The sequence below is a fragment of the Bufo bufo genome, chromosome 11 (genome assembly GCF_905171765.1).
Source record: "Bufo bufo chromosome 11, aBufBuf1.1, whole genome shotgun sequence".
Lineage (NCBI taxonomy): Eukaryota > Metazoa > Chordata > Amphibia > Anura > Bufonidae > Bufo > Bufo bufo.
The window spans coordinates 47,419,812-47,440,171 of record NC_053399.1 but is presented as its reverse complement, the minus strand read 5'-3'; the positions used below and the strand labels follow the sequence as shown (position 1 = coordinate 47,440,171).

General features: G+C 46.1%; 1 protein-coding gene across 2 annotated transcripts in view; it reads right to left on the bottom strand.

Annotated features, from left to right (window-relative positions):
- The window catches only part of BAZ1A (bromodomain adjacent to zinc finger domain 1A), a 120,932-nt gene that overhangs the window by 50,226 nt on the left and 50,346 nt on the right, over positions 1–20,360 (bottom strand). For both annotated transcript variants that reach the window (XM_040412561.1, XM_040412560.1), the window contains exons 11-16: positions 10,905–11,043; positions 10,306–10,452; positions 9,978–10,073; positions 3,704–3,928; positions 3,449–3,614; positions 1,608–1,712 (exon numbers count right to left, since the gene is read on the bottom strand). In XM_040412561.1, the coding sequence (XP_040268495.1) occupies positions 1,608–1,712; positions 3,449–3,614; positions 3,704–3,928; positions 9,978–10,073; positions 10,306–10,452; positions 10,905–11,043 (878 nt within the window). The remainder of the gene's footprint in view (positions 1–1,607; positions 1,713–3,448; positions 3,615–3,703; positions 3,929–9,977; positions 10,074–10,305; positions 10,453–10,904; positions 11,044–20,360) is intronic.

Genomic DNA, 20,360 nt, shown 5'->3' with positions numbered 1-20,360 from the left:
GTCTACCAGCAAGTAGGACGGCTACATGCTGGTAGCAGCCGCATCCTCCTTTCATAATGACGCCCACTCATGTTGATTGACAGGGCCAGCGAACGCGCTCATTCTCTGCTGACCGTACCGGTCTTTAGTCGGCGCAGGCGCACTGAGGGGAGGACGCTCGCTCGGCCGCTCCTTCCTCAGTGCGCCTGCGCCGGGTGTAGATGTGACGTCACCGGCACATTGAGGATGGAGCGGCCGAGCGAGCGTCCTCCCCTCAGTGCGCCTGCGCCGACTCGAGACAAGTACGGCGCCAGATTTTGAATGCAGACAGGGCCAGCAGAGAACGAGCGCGTCCGCTGGCCCTGTCAATCAACATGAGGAGGGGGCGTCTTTATGAGAGGAGGATGCGGCTGCTACCAGCAAGTAACCGCCCTACTTGCTGGTAGAGAGGTAATTTGCATATTATAAAAGTTATAAAGGTATATTTTTTGCAGTATCTACTGAACCAAAATGATTAATTACATTATGTATGGATAAATCGCAGTATAGGGATTATAAGTACCCAAGGAAAAAAAAAGTTTAGTGGGGTGACCGAAGCCCTTTAAGTGCAAATGCAGTTCGCAGGTGCAGTGTATTTTAATGGAGGAGACTGAGTAATTTTCCTGGTCACATGACCCTTCGTCAACAGCCGTTTTATGAACAAGACGTCCATGTGGACAGCACAAAAGACTCGGCCAACAAGGGGCATACTTTATGAAATATAGAAAATGGTGCAGCGTATCATCAAAGGCTATAATAAGTGCCATATAGTAATCTTAGGGTCCATTCACACGTCCGTTGTTTCCTTCCTGATCTGTTCCGTTTTTTGCGGAACAGATCTGGACCAGTTCTGTACCCATTCATTTTCAATGGGTCCTGAAAAAAAAAAATCGGACAGCTCAATGTCTGATTTTTTTTCAGGACCCATTGAAAATGAATGGGTACAGAACTGGTCCAGATCTGTTCCGCAAAAAACGGAACAGATCAGGAAAGAAACAACGGACGTGTGAATGGACCCTTACTTTGATGAACAGTAACCAGAAAGTGGCTAACCCCTTTAAAGTAGTTGTTCACTAGTGATAGCCTATCCTTCAGGTATGCAATTACTGTCTGTTCGATGGGGGTCCAACACCCTGACGCCCCATCCCCCCCCCCCCCAAACAAAAAATAATAATAATCAACTGTTCTGTACTAGCTCCAGCACCAGAAGTCATGTCAAAACTACACAGCTCCATCTGTTGTGCAGTGTACAGAGCTGGCTACTGCAGCACTACTTCCCTTCACTCCGAGCAGCGATGCACGCCGCTGCAGTAACCAGCCATGCACTAAACAATGCAGAGGAGATAATTGGTGGGGGTGCGGGGTGTCAGACCCCTGAAAGTCAGAGTGATAGTCTAGCCTGATGACACGTCATGACTTGTAAAGAGGTGAACAACCCCTTTAAAGATAACCCATTACTTCTAAGAAAAGGGATGGGGCAAAAGGAATACAACTTTTACCATAACATGGATACAAAATATATTGTAATCTACTGTCACTTACAGAGTTGTTCTCAAAACAGTGTAGACTTTAATATTAATGCTGCTTACCCTGCACTTTTAGTTGAAGTGTTCTCATCTTCTCTCAGTTTATCTTCCTTATCCTTCATCTTCAGCTCTTGCTCCTTCAGCTTTTCCTCTCTCCGCTTTCGAATTCTGAAATAAGTTTTGTTATTATTAATTTATACTTGTGATTCGGCACAGGCGCAGTGAGGGAAGGCCGCGCTCCTGGTGCCGGATTCCTCACTGTGACGTAGTCTGCACAGGCGCAGTGAGAAAGCCGGCACCAGGAGCGCCGCCTTTACTCACTGCGCCTGCGCCAAATACAGAAGTGAACGGCGCAGGCACGGGATTTCCTCAATGATGCATGGAACTTATACATCAATCAAGAGGAGCGGGGCGGGCAGAACGAAGGACCTGGGTGGGATAAAAGGGTAAGTAGACAGAGCCTTTAGGTGCTGAATCTACGCCCACATAGCACCTAGAGGCTCATTAGCATATTTTAAAAGTGTGTATTTTAGCAAAACGGCTGCAGGGACAAATTAAAAAAAAAACTGTTATGTAGTGCTGACATTAGCACATCGCTAATGTCAGCACTACATAACAGTAATTCTGATGGTAGAAACCCTTTGAATACTTCTTTATTAAATCTAGGACGGAAAGACCTCCTGGGGGGTTGACTAGTGGAGGGAAAGCCTTTTTTCTTGTCGGAGGCCTTTTCTAGAAGGTCGTCAAGGACGAGGTCAAACAAAAATTCACCCTGACACGGGATAGCGCAAAGCTTTGCCTTAGAGGAAGCGTCCCCATTTCAGCCCTTTAACCAAATAGCCATACGGGCAGAGTTAGATACAGCTGAAGCCCTAGCGGAGAACCTTAAAGGGATTCTGTCACCAGATTTAACCCTATTAAGCTAGCTGACATTAGCGATGTGGTAATGTCAGCTAAACCTAACTAGCCTATTCCTACTTTTATCTATGCCCCCGTTACGGCAGAAATCTAACTTTTATAATATGCTAATTAGCCTCTAGGAGCAGTGGGGCGTTATTCCTGCTCCTAGAGGCTCCGTTCTCCCACTTTGTCGCCTCCCTCCAAGTCCTGATTGACAGGGCCAGGCAGCGCTCGCATCTGTCTGCCAGCTCTGTGCCCTGGTGAAATCTCGCGCCATTCAGTATTCGGTGCAGGCGCAGCGAGGAAGCTGGCAGCCTGCGATGATCTTTTCCTCCCCGCGCCTGTGCCGAATGCTGAACGGCGCGAGATTTCGCCTTTTAAAAGGCGGTTCTGCTTCCTGTCTCCTGTCCGGAGGAGGAGGCGGTCTCTCCAGGGGTGCGGTCATAGCCGAAAAAGAAATTTAGGGTTTTTTTATGCATAAAAGGTAAAACGTATCAACTCAAATTCACCACTAACATGAAGTATGATGTGTAACGAAAAAACAAACTCAAAATGGCTTGGATAAGTTAAGGCGTTCCAAAGTTATTACCAGATAAACTGAAACATGTCAGATTTGCTAAATGGGGCTCCGTCATTTGGTCCAAACTGGCTGTCGCTTGAAGGGGTTAAAGAGCTATTCCAATCTAAAGTGATCGCACTAGGATGTGCCATCACAATTGTTGGGGACCTGACCTCATGGACCTCCACTGATCCAATGAAACACAGTACTGCTATGTCTATGATACAACATCCATTCCTCCTATATTTAGCGGTCGCTCTTGACTCATCTGTACTGTAAATACTAACTACATTGTCGTCTTCTGTTCCAGTATCATACCCCAATTCTACCACACATTTTGTTTCTCAATCTTCATTATAAACAATACAATAAGATTTAACCACATTCTTGCCTCAAAAACATGTTATTCAGAATGTCTAAATACATGGATTTTTTTTATACAAACCTAGCAGCAGCTTCTTCCTTTTCTTTACGGTTCTGTTCAGCTTTCAGTTCTCTGAATTCTTGCTTCATCTGCCGCAGCTCTTCAATGCAATCTTCAATATAGTCTCTGGTGGACACTAATGTAAGCAGCTTCCCACACAGAGCATGGAGAATTTTCAGCTTTTCATCTAAAACACAGATGAACCAATATAAGTAACAGAATTCAATATCAGTTGCTTTTCGAAGGAACAAAAGTATCAGAATTAGCATTTCTCACCGGGTAACAAGTCATACACTGAAGTACCAGACAGCTTTTTCAGGATTGCAGGATTGCTCATACGAAGCTCCAAACAGGCATCATCTGTTGCGATAAAGCCACCTTGTTTTTGGTACCGATATTTAGCATTGGCAGAGTTGGATTCGGCTCCAGAGGACAAGATATGGAGACGGAGAATCTCTGAAAGAGTACAGCTATCTAAATCCAACTCTTTCAGACTGCAGCCTGAAAGTGAAATGCAAGAAAATAAATTTCTTTTGAATTTTTATCATACGCATTCATTCAAAAACTACACCCGATCCTTGATAAAAGATATTCCACAAATTCGACAACAAGACGAGTAGACTGTTGGCAAATTTAGCAAAAGGTCGTCGCCCAGTACACCATTTACATAGGATTCGGGACCACACCGGAATGGTCACGTCTGATCCAGTTGAGGTATTACAGGTCTTTAAAAATTATTACTCTAGACTCTACAGCGAGCCTGATGAGAGGGTGGGAGACAGGACGGACTTTCTGGATGGGGTAATGTTACCGACCCTCTTACCGGAACAATTGGAATAGACCGATAACGGAGGAGGAGGTACAGGCCACTATCGCTACATTACCGGGGAATAAAGCGCCAGGACCGACGGTTACTCAGGTGACTTCTACAAAATGTTGGTTTCCCAGATATCATCAGTGTTAGCCTCAATGGGAAATAAGACTCTACAGGATGGGAATTTCACCACTCAGATGACCATGGCTGAGATCAGACTGTTACCCAAACCTGACAGGCCCACTTGGGACCCATCTTCGTATCGTCCGATTTCCTTGATAAATCAAGATGTCAAAATACTGTCTAAGCTTATGGCCAATAGGCTGGCGCAAATACTACCCAGTCTGATAAGCCCCAATCAGGTGGGATTTGTAAAAGGGAGATCGACGATTGCGAATGTGCAACGAGTGTTGGCGGCCATGGATGAAACGGCCCGTGGGGCCAGGTCGGTTTCGGCGCCTGCTCTAGTCACTCTAGATGCCAAAAAAGCTTTCGATAACATTCATTGGGAGTGGCTGGAGCGGGTGCTAGACAGAATGGGTTTCCGGGGCCCCTTTCGAACACATCTCGAGAAATTATATGACAAACCTCAAGCTCGAATTGGTACACCGGGGTTTCTGTCTGCTCCCTTTGAGCTTCATAGAGGCACCAGACAGGGGTGTCCTTTGTCCCGCCTCCTGTTCAACACAGCGGTGGAACCCCTGGTGCGGTACCTTAGTAGGCAAGGGCAGTTTACTGGTATCCGAGTGGGATGTAAAAATGCTACAGGCAATATTCTTTGCAGATGATATCCTACTTTTCGTAGGAAAACCCACTGAAGAACTTCAGATAATATTAGATAAAATAGAAAATGTTGGTACTTTTTCGGGCTGTAAAATAAACGTAGCAAAATGCGCACTCCTGTACCTCGGACGGGGAAACAACTATGAAAACCGAGGGTCGCACTTATGTGGCATACCAGTAGCCAGACACACTATTAAGTATCTAGGAATTAGGTTAGGACACACGGCAGATTCCTTATATAGACTAAATTATACCCCTCTGTTTCATAAAATCTCGCAGGAACTAAGAAGGTGGCAGGGTCTCCCTTTATCCCTTATAGGGAGAGTACTTTTAATCAAAATCTATCAGTTTTTCCAAACTTTTATATCCAATGCAAACGTTGCCTTTATTAATTAAGCATACGGATATCACCAAGTTTCACAGCGAAATGATTCACTTCTTGTGGAAAGGCAGGCGCCCTCGGATAGGAATCAGAAAGCTCATGGCACTTAATCAAAGGTGGCATGAATTTGCCGAATGTTAGGTTATACAATCAATCTTGCTTATTTAGACATATAATAGATTGGGTTAGGGGGACCAGCCATTACTCTGATTTTGAGTTGGAGAAAGCCCTGGTAGCACCTTTCGCTCCCTGTACCCTGTTACATACGAGTATGAAGGGCCTGCCGATGCACCTGAAAAATTCTATTCTATTCTATTCAGGCACACTCGGGCCGCCTGGAAGGCTATCAGGAAACTCTTTCGCCTTAATCAAAGAATGTCCAAATATTTGTCTCTTTGGAACACCCCGATTTTGGGCAGGGGAGAAACAAACTAGAGAGTGGAGAGATCAGGGGATACTGACAGCGGCACATCTAATGCACCAAACGGACAACAGATGGCTAACACGTCAAGAAACCAGACACATATGGGTTAAACCCCTTTCAAAGCATACAGTATGCGCAAGTTCATCATTTTCTTTCCAGTTGTCTGTTGAACCCTTCAGAGGAAACCAGACAGAACGCTTTCGATAGAATAGTGAGCAGAGGAACAGGACCGCAGTCCATCTCTTTTCTGTACACCCAAGTTAGGGAGGTTTTGGGAGATGGGCTGCCTAAACAGACTTTCAAGACCTGGGCTAGATTGTTAGAGGATCAGGAGGTGGAAGAGAAAATATTGAAAGGCTGGTGGGCATTGAGAAACCACATCATAAATGAGAATTGGAGAGACACGCATTTTAGAATCATGCACAATGCCATTTATGCCTTTAATCTTCCCCCAACAATAGATAATCCGGACAGATTGACACAATGTCCGAAATGTCAGATGCAAAAGTCCGACTTATTTCATGGGCTTCGGACATGCCTGAAATCTGCAGAATTATGGAGACAGGTTGCAAATCTCGTTAAGGATGTCTGGAAACTAGACATACCTCTTACGCCCATAACCTCTCTCTTCCACTTCTGGGAGACGGAGGGGAATGATGGCCGGTTGGAACAGAAACTGCCAGTCCTGTTCCATGCGATGTGTCTGGTAACTTAGAGGTGTTTACTACAGCATTGGTTACAACCTTCATGCCCCACAAAAGGAGAATATACTTAAGAACTTAAAAGACCTACTGGCCCTAGAAAGAAGGGAGGTTGAAAGACGTAAAGAACAGAAAGTTGGGAAATTTGTTAAAAAAGTGTGTGTTTTTTTTAACACATATTCTCTCTGATGGGGAAATAGAAAGCATAATGAGGCCTTTTACTTTGACGAAATGGTATCTAATGGAGCAATTAAAAGGTTCCTTAGGCAGATTACAACAGGGACCTTAAAGAGTTTTCTTGTCCTTAGCGGGAGCCTTATGACATAAATGGAGTATTATATAGAGCATACCCTTATCGATGGACAGGGTTTTAATACCTAGGGCCTTTTGATGACTATGTATCCCATGGAGACAGCTCGGTTAGTGTTGTATTTCATGTTTTTGGAGGGGGGAAAGGAAAGGGGAAAAAAGAAGTGGGAATCAGAAGGCAAAAGATCACTCACATGATTTCAAGTGCTAAGGCGGCTGTAACGGTACATCTCGAGAAATGTGCAAAATGACAACGCTCTTAACGGTCGAGCGTCCTCTGTGGGGGGGCACCGAGAGGCGGTGCGGCGCTAACCACAGGCATCGCAGGCGGTGGATCCGAGGCCGCCATGCGTTTCATAAAGGTCATGGCCGCGCGCGATACTTGGAACAAGTCCGCGGCCGCCCTAGCTATGGCAGAGGCCCAGGAGGGCTTCGAAGGGGCGGAGGAGGGACTGGGCTGGTTTGATTGAGGGGGAGGTGGATGATCCTGTCCCGAGGCAGGGCAAGAGTCACAGGAGCCTGTAAACGATAGTGGCAAGCAGCATACCTTACAGGATCCCAGTGGGACCTGAGGTGTCGCTTTAGATTTTGGGGGGGGGGCCCCCGGCCTGGCATGACGGCGGCAGTCCCGGAGTCAGGGTCTCCTACAGTTTTGCGGAACACTATCTGTCCTACTGTGACCTGTGAGGAGCTGGAGTAGCAGCCAAGCGTGGAGAAGCGCTGAGGCAAAGCGGAAGAGCCTCAGTCGCATTACAGATCCCGCGAAAAATTCACACTAAAAAATCGCGCGCGCGGGAAACAAGAAATGTAGACCCCGGCTCCGAAAATTGCGCCTGCCGTCAGGATGCAGGGCGGAAATATTTTAGAAGCTGAAAGGGGCTTTGAACACTGAAAGCCTGGACATGGGGCAACAGCATTACAACAGAGCTACCAGCTTGCCTTGTATAACGAGTCCTCCGAACAAAACGGGAAAAGGTGCAGCAGCATGGCGCTGTGAATAGCCACTGCCCCAAGAAGGAATCCCTCCTCCCTCTCAGCCAGCAGGCCCTCTCAGATCCACAGGTAAGCCCTGAAGAACCGTGTCACAGTGTGAGCACGGGGGGAGGGGGAGCTGCAGGAGAGCCGATGTTACTTATCTGAGTCCTGCAGTCTTCAACCTCTGTTCCGGACCAGCATGGGGCACCTCTTCAGTCATCTGGCACAAGGAGTGGCAGTGCACTGGATAGAGGGCAGGACTAGGTGACCCCGGATCTGGTAGGCCACCGGAGCTGCAGGTCGAGCCCGGTTCCACTTATCTTCTGGGGGGAAAGGGAGGTAGCCGGGGACGGCCATTCGACCCCGGCGCTCGCTCCGCTAAGAGACCAGGGACGCACCATGCGACCTCTGTTTAGAAAAAAAAAAAAAAACAGGAGAAGACAAAAACTACAGGGACAACCCTGCATGAGTGTCACCTCCTTATCAGACACTAAGCTAAAACTGAGGTCCTCCTGTTGGAGCATGGGGGTATATCCAGTGGAGGAGGAGCTGTTTTTTCTTATTTGCATAGTGTCTCCTCCTAGTAATGGCCTAAGCTATACCCATGGTCTGTGTCCCCCAATGGAATGGGCGAGAAAGAAGAATTACGTTGTTCTGACCAGGAGGCCCAGACCGCCTTAGTTGAGTGGGCTGTGACCTGGAAGGGAGGAACTTTTCTCCCATCCCCAATCAGATCTCATCCAGTGGGCAATGGTGGTCTTGGGCACTGGAGGACACCGGTGGACAGTCAGGGATCACAAAGAGAGCATGAGGTTACTATAGGAGTCTAAAGAGGCATGGTGTAAGCGTACTGCCCTGACATCAAGGCAATGAAAAGAACTATAGATGTGAAGGTAAAAGGAGGGGAGGATGATATCTTCATTGAGATGAAAAGCAGAGGGAGCCTAGTCTCTGATAAAAAGGAGTGTGGTGCTTTTTTGACAGAAGGAAATATTGAAATATATTTATTATTACAGTGATGACTGTCGTTATATTCTGTTGGATTCTATGTGAGTACAGGCTTTTTCTACTATTCTGTGTATTGCCGTCACAGCCAGGATAATACCACAGGTGGAAGAGGATTGTATTTGCATGGCTATCAATCCACAGCCCAGCTAAATGATGTCAATGTCTTCCTGATGACCACCCACTGATACTTGACAAAGGGGGCACTTTACAGTTGATGGGTTGCATTGTTTTCAGCTTGTCTTCTGGCGACACTCCCTGCTGATTAATTTGTACAGCCCATCTGCCGAGGGACAGGTGTGAGCCCCCGAGCTGCCTTCTCACTTGGATATCCAAAGAGGTTATCGCATTATAAATGCAAAAATGAAATGTAGACAAAGTACACGACAATTTATCTAACAAAGCTAGAACCAGCGCTGTACCTCACATGGATATATAGATTGTCCCATTCATTGTTCTGATAGAGTGTGTCCTTTCTGCTGCAGCTGTTTCCCTTTAACTGTTACAGCTTCTAACAGAGGATACACTTGGTGGCAGTTGATAGGTGAAACTGAGCATGTGCAACCACATGCCAGCCAGCCGGACAGAGAAATAAGAAAAAGAACAAACAGCAGGTGGTGCTATACAGCCACATTTTACTGAATAACTTAGTGGATATATTACATTTTTACATCCAGTTACAAAACTATTCAGATCCAGGAGATAGTTTAAAAAAAAAAAAAAACAATCTTTTTCATGGGAAAACCCCTTTAAAGGCCTGAGCTAAGGAAGTGAAGTGAAAGCAGCATGTAGACCAGGGACCAGCTGCTATAAAACTACAGCTCCCAACATGCACAACCACTCGGCTGTTCTTGCAACTCTCACAGAAGTAAAAGGAGGATGAAGCAAGTATTATACTCGTGTAGTTGCAACTGTTCAGACCACACTGATCATAAATGAATTACATATCCAGCGTGTAAGCCAATTATGTTATTGGCCAGAATAACCCTTTAGGTTTTATGCCCTGTCCCAACGAGCATACAATATAAATTAGAAAAAAAGTTATTTACACCAATCTTATTCCCAGCGAAAGGTTATACAAAGGCTTCAACTGGAAACGTTCAAGGTGGGACAGAAAACAGCATTCAATTTGGTACAATCTAAGAAAGCAAACATACCATGATTTAACTGGGGCCAAGCCGCTGCTAAAGAGGCTACTGCATATAGAGCAGACTTTGTTGTGTCTGCATCCTCACCCAAAGCTTCCGTTAGGCCTGTAAAGCACAAAAGCAACCTGTTTTATTACACATTTAAACTGGTTAAATGACCATACAGAAATACCATACAATAAAAATAAATAAAAAAACTCTCCAACTGTGTACAGTGAAGGAGAGCAGTAAGCATTCTTCAGATTGGGAAGTTCTTAAAATAAAAAAGTTTACCAATCACTCTTAGATAGCCCTCTATATGTTCTCTATTTAAGCCATAAGAATAATAAACCTTTACCTTTAGCTTCTGCATCTGTTATTTGGTCATTGGCCACATCCTCCTCCTCTTCTGCTAAGGCCTGAAAAATGGCGCTCAGGAAAAAGAAAAGCAGCTCACAAAGTGGTCCTTCTGGGTCACTGCCAACCAAAGCCTCTTCAAGAATTTCTGGTAAGAGACAGATAAAAGAACGGCTTTATCAAAAGTCACCAAGTATTATCACAAGTAGATAGCCTGGGACTCTTACTGCTGAAGTTCCCATGACCATCTGTTCGAAGTGGGGTAATGCAATTTCTCTTCTACCATGCACGACTGCTGCATAGGAAACTAAGCGCCACATAAGACGAATGAATGGGCGTCCATTATTTTCCATGGATACCTACGGCTTTCCACAGCTGCTGGATGACAGCCTGTCTTCACCAGAACCACTCGTTTTTATTTTTTAAATCAGTAAGGCAGCATTGTGGTATATTCACATATCGCAGAGGTTAGAAAAATTTCTACAGCTGCAAATCAGTTCCATTCAACTAGGAATGTTTCTACAGCTATTCAGATGAGGAATTTCTACAACAAATCTGCATCTGTGAATATACCCACAAAAGGAGTCAGAAACCACTTACCAAATGTAATTCCTTCAGGAAATTCCTCATTAAGGTCTAACAGATCACCAAATGCATAAAGGAATTCTAAGACCATGACAGCATCCCCAAAACAATCAGGAGGGAGTCTCGTTTTCACTGGAACAGGAGCAGGAAGATCCTAAGTAAATAAGGGGAAAAAAAAGATACAAAATATACATTAAAAACTATAAGTAAGCAGCTAGGTTACACATTATAGATCTTAAACTAACAGCCTTTTCTCCAAGATGTGTTGTGCCTTTTCATAGGTATATAAAATTTATATCAAAAGATCCTAATTATAGTGGATTTGATATATAATAACTCATGTGTGTTATATTCACCCTTGTGTATGTATTTTAAAGTAGGCCGAAAGAGGTTCATGCAAAGGACACAGTTCATGTACCAGTCTGAGAAGAGTCATTCTTGTCTCCTTGTGGATTTATGACTGAGATGAGAATATTTTCTAGATGCATCGGGTGTTAATTACTTCTATGGTTTAATGTCTATTGATGAAGCAGAAAATCTGTAATATCTATATACACCTATAATGAACCTTAGTTTTGTTTGTATAAGAAAATCAGTAGGACATATGTATTGTTTTATATTGAATATTATGAAGGACGTTTATGTATGTTATAATATATATATTTCTCAATAGGAACGCATACTTTCCTAGAGTATGATGAAAACTGTTTAAGTATAAACCTTGTTAATGAGTCTCTGTCTAGGGAAAGATGTGTTATTTTAACTAACCATCAATCACCATTGGAGTAGCAGAGGAGGCATAGATGTCTGAGAGAACAAGGTTCATTATATTATTATCTGTAACATAAATTAACAGTGTGAGAAACATCCAACTGGTACCTAAACGTCTGTGCTTAATTAGTATACGTGTCAGAACTAATCCCTGGAGTTCTGATTTAAGGTTCCATATGTAATGTGTATAGAATGTGAGAAACTCAAACTTGGATATTTAACCCTTACTAGAATGATACTAATCGCTTAGGTAATAGAGTCACCTAGGGGTGAATGAGTAACATTACACCATCAGCAGAAATGCAATTTGGCAATAAAATGACATCACCGTCATTATCATATGTACATGTCTAGCCGACAATGATTGGAAAACTCCAAGCTAGGAAGGTGTGTCCAACTTATTAGGATCACAAACTTAACCACACACACATAAGGGGGGGATACAGCAACAGGAGAAAAGACAGGGGGAACAAGGAAAACACAAAGAAACAAAGAAAGCCCAGGAGAAACATCCCAATGACCAAAACAGACTTTGGTGCTGACTTCCCTTAGTCTCTGCACATCATCTGCATTCTCGGGTAACGTATAACTTTATTCCATGTAGTGTTGATATAAATTAATTAGCCTGATATTTAGAAAACTCCCTGTTGTATGGCGGATGTATAGTGTTAAAAGTGCTACATCAATATTGTCACTATTCAGTAAAGATGCATATTACTGAATAAAATATATAATATTGATTTCAGAGGAAACTCTCAGATTGGAATAATTTCAATCCAAAGTCAATACCAGGCTTGATCATTTATAAGTTGTGTGTCAATACTACCCGATTATCCGAGATTTGTCATCGTTTGAGCAGAATAAGGATTCGTATCTATCATTAACATTATTGAGTTTTATATTTGATAATTGTGGTCGAGACGGATCGTATTCCATTTTATGTTTGAGAGGTATTGTGTATACGTTGGTCTTGGTGTTAGTGCCATCTAGTGGCGAATTTTGGGTACTGCATTGAACTGTTATTGCATATTATTGACTTTTATATTCATTAAAGGATAACTGTCACATTTAGACCCTAATTTCAATTTTCATATATGTAGTTACTAATAACATGATATTCCAGAATCAGTTACTATTAGACTGACTTACCCCATATTTAATAAGATTCAGCCCTTAGCAACCAGTCTGCATAAAAGCGAGATTTTTGTGAAACTCACCTGTAAAATCTCTTTCTCGCGTAGTTCATTGGGGGACACAGGACCGTGGGTATAGCTTGCTGCTGCCACTAGGAGGCGACACTAGGCTGAAAAAAGACTTAGCTCCTCCCCTGCAGGCTATACCCCCTCCAGCCTGGAGAGAGCATGTCAGTTTGTGCTCAAGCAGTAGAAAACATATGCTAAGTAAAGGAGAATGCAACAAACACCGGCGGAAGCGAACCCGCTAAACACCCGACTGGCAACCAGACATCCCTATCAACAACAATAAATACTGGGTGGGTGCTGTGTCCCCCAATGAACTACGCGAGAAAGATTTTACAGGTGATTTCACAAAAATCTTGTTTTCTCGCTGGTATCATTGGGGGACACAGGACCGTGGGACGTCCTAAAGCAGTCCACGTGGAGGGAAAAAAAGTCCACGCCCATGGAGTAACATCCTCGAGAATGCTTAATGCACTACTGCCTGCGAGACCCGGCGGGCCGGAGCAGCACTGGCGATGCCTAGGAAGCGTCTGGCAAAAAACTTGGTGAACGCGCGCCAGGAAGACCAAGGCGCTGTCTTATACAACCGCGAAGCTGATGCAGGGTGAAACATGTATCTCACAAAGAGTTGACCACTGGTCAGATGTCCCAAACTCCGCCAGGCAATGCCTTGCCCCGGGAGCGGAATGCCTAAGCAGCCGCCAAAAGGATCCACCTGGAACACCCCTTGGAGACAAATCGAGCCCTTCCTCCCGGAATGACCAGGTAAAAATCCACACGGCGGAAAGAGCTAGTCATGGACAAGCAAACCTCTGAGCTCGAATACATCCTGACGGAGAGCACACTCTCTCGAGTGCGGGGGAAAAGGAAAAACAATGTCCTGTCGACATGGAAGGCAGCGACTACAGTCAGCAAAAAAGAAGGTAATGGGCGGAGCACTGCCTTATGCAAGTACCTGACAAGAAAAAAAATGTACGTACAAGAAAAGGCACTCCCAACTCCCAAATTTGTGGGATGGAAAAAAAAAAACAAAAAAAAATTGCTCCCAGGAATGCCACCTCCCCAGAAATAAAAAGAGAGAGTAAGAAGATTTACAGAGAGGTCATGTTCCTCACTGAAAGGCCACCAAACGACCCATCGGCCGCCTGGACGAAACCAGGTAGCTGGCCCTAACTCTAGATGCAGAACCAAAAACCCAGGCCACAGGATACACCCCAGAGCCGAAGAGCCTTGCGGGGAGACTGAAAAGCTGGTTGATAACCCACAGAGAAAAAAAAACACCTGAATCAGACACGGCCCACCGCGGGCCAAGGAACCAATACATGTGAGATAGGTAAAGTAAAACTGGTGCGAGAACCACCGACGGCGAGGAGCTCCATCAGTGACCATATATTGAGAGCGTGGCAACACCGCTCGACCAATATTTTGACTGGACCAAGATAAGAGAAATACCCCTGCTAGATAGAGTGCGATGACGACGTCCAACGCCCCACCCGTATCATGGAACACCGGTCAGATAGAAAAATGATGAGGGGAGTCCAGAGCAGCGCCACGCATGGCTACTGGTCAGGTAGATAAAAGGGGAACAAGCAACCAGCGGTTCGAGGAGGAAGAAAAAAATAGAAGATGTGTTACGCTCCCAGAATGAAACGTTCATCAGCGGTGGTAATGCATGACAGGAGCCCCTGCTCCGCCTGGCGTGGTGAGTCTCAGTCTACCCACGGAATGGGCAGAAAAAAGGTATGATCACCATCGGACTGATCTGACAGACATTACTCATGTCGTAAAAGAGATAATGGTCGATACCGGTAGCACACCCAGGATCGATAGGAAGAATTCACCTGTAGAAGGAGGGTGTGAAGGCGTCACAGTCCACCAGCCGGGACCGGAAACAATACCCCGTGCAAATGCAGATGAGGGAAAGTAGTAACGTAGGAGCCAACAAGGCTTGCGGGGTGGCCGTGAACCTGGAGCCAGAGAAGGAAAAAGATGGAAGGAGAGAAGCTCATTCCCCATCTGGGACTGGAACTATACAGAAGAAGCCACGGGATGACAGTGGCGGTGCCATGCTCCGCCTAAGAAGGAACCCATTCAAGGGGAACCACAAGACTATGGCTAGCAATCTATTCCCGCTGAGAAGGGGGCCACACGGCAGAGGTCACCGAATGCGGCGTTAGAAAAAAACGCCACCAAATGAAGGAGCTGTGGAGGAGGAACCCCAGTATGTCGAGACCACGCAAAGACCCACTCGTATCATTGTAGTCACAGTATATCCTGTCAATGCTGAGGGGAAGGTCTGAGGACTTGCAGTATAAGTCACGGAACCCAACTGCCCCAGGTAAGCAGAGCTAGCCTAAAACACCCAGACAAGGGCGCCGAACAGGAGCAATCGCCAAGCTAGCGCCAGGGAAGAACCCCTACCTGAGGGGGGACGCCCACTGCAACGGCTACGACCCTTAGCACCAGCGTAAAAGGTGCCATGCGGAGGAGAACACTGTAAAACTCAAACCAGAGTGTCAGCATAACCACTTTCCCAGATAAGGAGGAGTGGGACTAGAGAATACGGAGTCAGTACGACCCTCGACTCGTCGGAGCGGAATCAATGTTATGTGCACAAGCGTACACCCTTTACATTGTAGAGGACAAATACCATGACCAAATGAGATGTGGTCTCTAGGATACTGACGTGTTGCCGGGTAACACCCTGAGAGGACAGAGGGTGATATATTCAAGCCCAAAGCAGTATCGGCAAGAAAAAAGGCCACAACAGGAAAATAGCCACGGTATCCACTGTAGGTATCTATAGTTACCGGATGAAGAATCCAGGGCACCAAAAGAAGCTAGAGCATTTAGAGCCCTGGCACAGTGGAGGTGCCGCATCTCAAGATGCTTAGTCATCCATCCGTTAGCGATCACTAACGAAAGGGTAAAATAACAGTAAGCATGGAGATGTCAATGTGACTAAAGAAACAACCTCCAGCGTAAGTGCAGCATTCCGCTCAAGGAAGGGGGTAGCGCACCATCAGAACCGTATCCAAAGGTACTGGAAGTACCCCATCAATGGAGTTTGACGATGCCTACGTCGAGCACTGCCTCAGTGGTAGTGCAACAATTCCGCCCAAAGGGGGAACAACGCATACTGCAAGAACTGTATCTCGAGGAAGTGTAAGCACCCCTCCTAAGGAAAGAGGTGATGCATACTGCAGGAACTGAAACCAGTGGCAGAGAGAATATGCCACTTAAGGAAAAGGGTATGCATATCGCGAGTCTAGTACCCGGTGAAAGTGCAATTACTCCACCTAGAGAGGGGTAATGCATACAGGAAACACTGTGCCCTAACGCCACCTATGGAAGAGGCTAATGCATACGTTAAGTCTGGTACCCGTGGAACTGCAATTCCGCCACCTACAGAAGGGGGAACACCTACTGCCGGCGCTGAAGTCAGCGCTAGTGCCGTTAGTCCACCTATGGAAGAAGGTAATGTCTAAGGCAAGTACCGTATCCAGAAAAAGTGCAAATACTCCGCCTAAGGAAGGGAGTAATGCATACGACAAACACTGCTGCCTACCGTGAAGGCAAACTGGGAAGATTGCGCTGGGTAATGACAGAGTCCGAATCAGTGATCCCCCCCACCCCCTCGGACAGAACCTTCCCAGGGAGGAAGGGTGCGTCTGAGCGAAACCCTGGGGAGGAAGGTTGGGGTGCGGGAGTGACCGAGGAGGAATACATCCTGCTCTGGTCCGCTTGTGTGCAATCTTGACTCTCAGAGTCTTGTCCATGGCAGCCGCAGACTGTCCTGGTGGGATTTATCGACCAAACTACCCGGGGGGTGGAATGGGAATTACCAGAGGATCACTTACCGGACTGTGTAGGTGGTGTCTTATCAACCAAACGACCCCGCAGGGTGGAGTGGGAAGGTCCGGAGACGCTCCACTGGAGTGCGCAAGCAGTGCTTATCAACCAAGCAACCCCGGAGGGTGAATGGGAAGGTTCAGTGGTCCTCCATCAGATTGCGCAGGCAGTGCTTATCAACCAAGCGACCCAGGAGGGTGATTGGAAATGACTGGAGATGCTCCACTGGAGTGCACAGACGGAGGTTATCAACCACACGACCTCGGAGGGCGAGTGGGAAGGTCCTGCGCGGTCGGTGCTCAATCAATCAAACAACTCATGATGGTGGATTGGGAAGACACAGAGGTCCCCCTCTATCCGGGATGTACATCAGTTTTCATTATATTTATTTATTCATTTTAAAATTGATGCCCAGCCTCAAACGGTCAAGAGGCAGGGAGGGGTTAAAATGCCCATTAATAAAAATCCTTTGCCCTGCAGATAGCATAATCATGTGCCAGCCTCAATGCAGTGGCTGGTCATGAAGGGTTAACCTCCTGGAGGACCGGGGGCGGGGCTCAGCGAGGTACTGGGGGGGGGGGGAGATCAGGCGGAAAGGATTCGCTCCAGACCGCACCCCCTTCCTCCTCACATAACCATACGAAGGCTGCGGCCCAGTAGGCCGTGAAGCCGGGGGCTAAAGTTGTAGGGCGCGGCCGACCGGGATGCCACTGCCGGCTGGCCGCGATTCGGAGCCGCTGGGACCGGAAACAGAAGGGAGGTAGGGCAAGTGAAGCCAGGGTCTGCTGCTGCCTAGATGGGTGGATACTGGTGCTGGGGAGCCGGGAACCTCCTCCGCTCCCCTCCCTGCATAAAGCTGGCCATAAGGTCTGGGCCGCAGCAGCGTGGACGACTGCCCGCCGCTGTGTCCAGCAGTGTGGGACATGGCCATTAACCCCCTGAGAGGGGTAGTGGAGGGATGCCCTCAGAAACCCTGGGCACAAAAGATGGAGCCCAGCGTTTGCCAAAGAAACGGTGGGAGTGGGGGTGAAGAAAGAGAGAAGAGGGAGCCCGTACTTGACCAAAGAGGGAGGGAGGCAGGGAGAGGGTTAACCTACTTACCTAGTCCCATGTACTCACCCCATCTTCCTCCTCTTCTCTTCACCCTCCCTAGTGGACCGGCAGGTCAGCTTTTCCAGCAGGGTCACCTCCTCAGCTGCTGGCACCAGAGTGGCAGGAGTCTGGCATGGCGGGAGGTGACCCCTTGGCTGGCAGGAGCAGGGGAGCGAGGCTGCCCTGGTCCTCCTTTTCCTTCTGTGAGGAGGTAAGCTGTGGGTTTTCTCACCGGTCTTGCTCCCTGGGATAGCAGAGAGGCTGTGCAACTCTGTTTCCCAACCTAAAAGGAAAAATAAAATAAGAAAGCCGCCCTGCATAAGGCAGGGAGGTCTGCCTCCTACGACACCAAGCTAAAAACCGACATGCTCTCTCCAGGCTGGAGGGGGTATAGCCTGCAGGGGAGGAGCTAAGTCTTTTTTCAGCCTAGTGTCGCCTCCTAGTGGCAGCAGCAAGCTATACCCACGGTCCTGTGTCCCCCAATGATACCAGCGAGAAACTGCAATTTCACTATTCAGTTAAGATGGCCGCCACTGCCCTCACCCTGAGGCTAATCCCGCCTGCCTTCACTAGCCAGTAACAATAGCCCCCCCCCTAAAGGGTTAATCTCCTGCAGCACAAGGGGGTCCTCTTACCACATGTTGCTTTCATTTATACACTGAGCAGATGGCAGATCTCCCTTCCCTGGTCTGCGCTGCTTCAACTCTGCCTTCTCCAGCTCTGCTGAGTGAGGGAGCGTCTGCCAAGCGCAGGGACAGGGAGAAGTGCACACAGCCCAGGCACTGTTATCAGCTGCTGGGGAGGACCTGGCTTTAATCATTTACTTACAGTCCCTGGCTGTCAGTAATGTGACCTTGCACGCAGCCTGCTTCTGCTTCAACAGATAGACGGACCATGCCTAGCAACCTTATTTTAAGCACAGGTAAAAGTAGGCAGTACAGGGAACAAAAACGTGGAATTAAGGGGTAATTGAATACACAGTAAAAAATTTAAAATACGGCCACCAAGGTGATATCACCACAAACCAATACTCCCAAAAAAAATATAAAAATAAAAATATAAAAATAAAAATATATATATAAAATATATATATATATATATATATATATATATATATATATATATATATATACACACACACATATACATACACACACACACGACAGTTATCCTTTAAGCTTTGATGGTATCTTAAGTTATTGTATAATAAATCATTTATATTTTTGCATAGACGCTTGTACCGTGATTTACTGATTGCACAACATAATTAAACAACAATCTCTAGGATCAATTCCCTTTGAAATTTTTCCTTTGTTTTTTTTTTTTCCACTCGTTTTATTTATTTTATTGAAGTTTAACAAGTAAAGGCAAGTTACATCAGGACAAAGCAGGGGTAAATCCCACGCAGGGGATACATTGACATCATGATATATCTCTAGAATCTTGCATCGGACATAAAGAGAAATCCATTCTTGGTCAGAAATAAGAACAGCAGATAATGAAGCAACAATCTAGAGCACGGGATCCGCACATCATCATACAGCAGGCGTATGAGCAATATCGGCCACAGAGTACATGCATGCATTGTGTAAAGTTAAAGAAGATGAACACCACTCTCCCCACACCTTATGAAACCTTTGTGGACATTTTCTGTGAATAAATACAATTTTTTCCATACTCACAGCGTGGTTGACCAATGATTTCCATTGGCCTAGTGTGGGTGCTCTATCAGCCATCCACTTCATAGCAATGGCTTTTCTAGCAAAGAATAGAGTCTCACTTAATACCCTGTGGTGATGTCCCCAAATCTCCTCATCGAATATACCCAAAACACAAACTTTAGGGCAGAGCGGTACTGCAGTGGGAACCATAGTTGTCAACACCTCTATTACTGCTCTCCAGAAGTCTTTTAAGTACATGCAATCCCACATGAGGTGCCAAAAATCTGCGTTATCCTGTGAGCATCTTTGGCATCTATTGTGTGGTAGTCTGCCCATTTTGTGTAGTCTAGTGGGCGTAAGGTAATTTCTGTGCAAAATAAACAGCTGAATCAACCTGTTATTAATTGATGGAGAGACCTTCACCGGAGCCATCAAGGCTTCATTCCAGTCATCAGCAGTCAGAGAAGGTATTGAGTTTTTCCACTTTCCCTCGACAGCAAGAGGGTTCATCAGCATTCGATTATTGAGCAGGTGCGTATAAAGCACAGAAATGATACCCCTCGAGCCCTGTGATCTTAGAACACCTATTAAAGGGTATTTTGAAATTTTTCGTTCTTTCCCCAAATTGAGCTGTTAACGCGTTCCTTAGTTGCAGATATCTAAAGAAAAAATTGCGAGGCAACTCGAATTTCTCCTGCATCTGCGAAAAGGAACACAGAGCGCCCCCGACATAGATCTCTCAGGGTGAGGACCCCATGGGACTTCCACAGATTCACTCCTTCCAATTCTTTTAGATGAGCAAACATGGGATTATCCCATATTGGAATATCATCCGGGAGATCCCTAAACGATTGCATCTTGGCAGCACTCCATACCTGGTGAGCCAATTTGTGTAT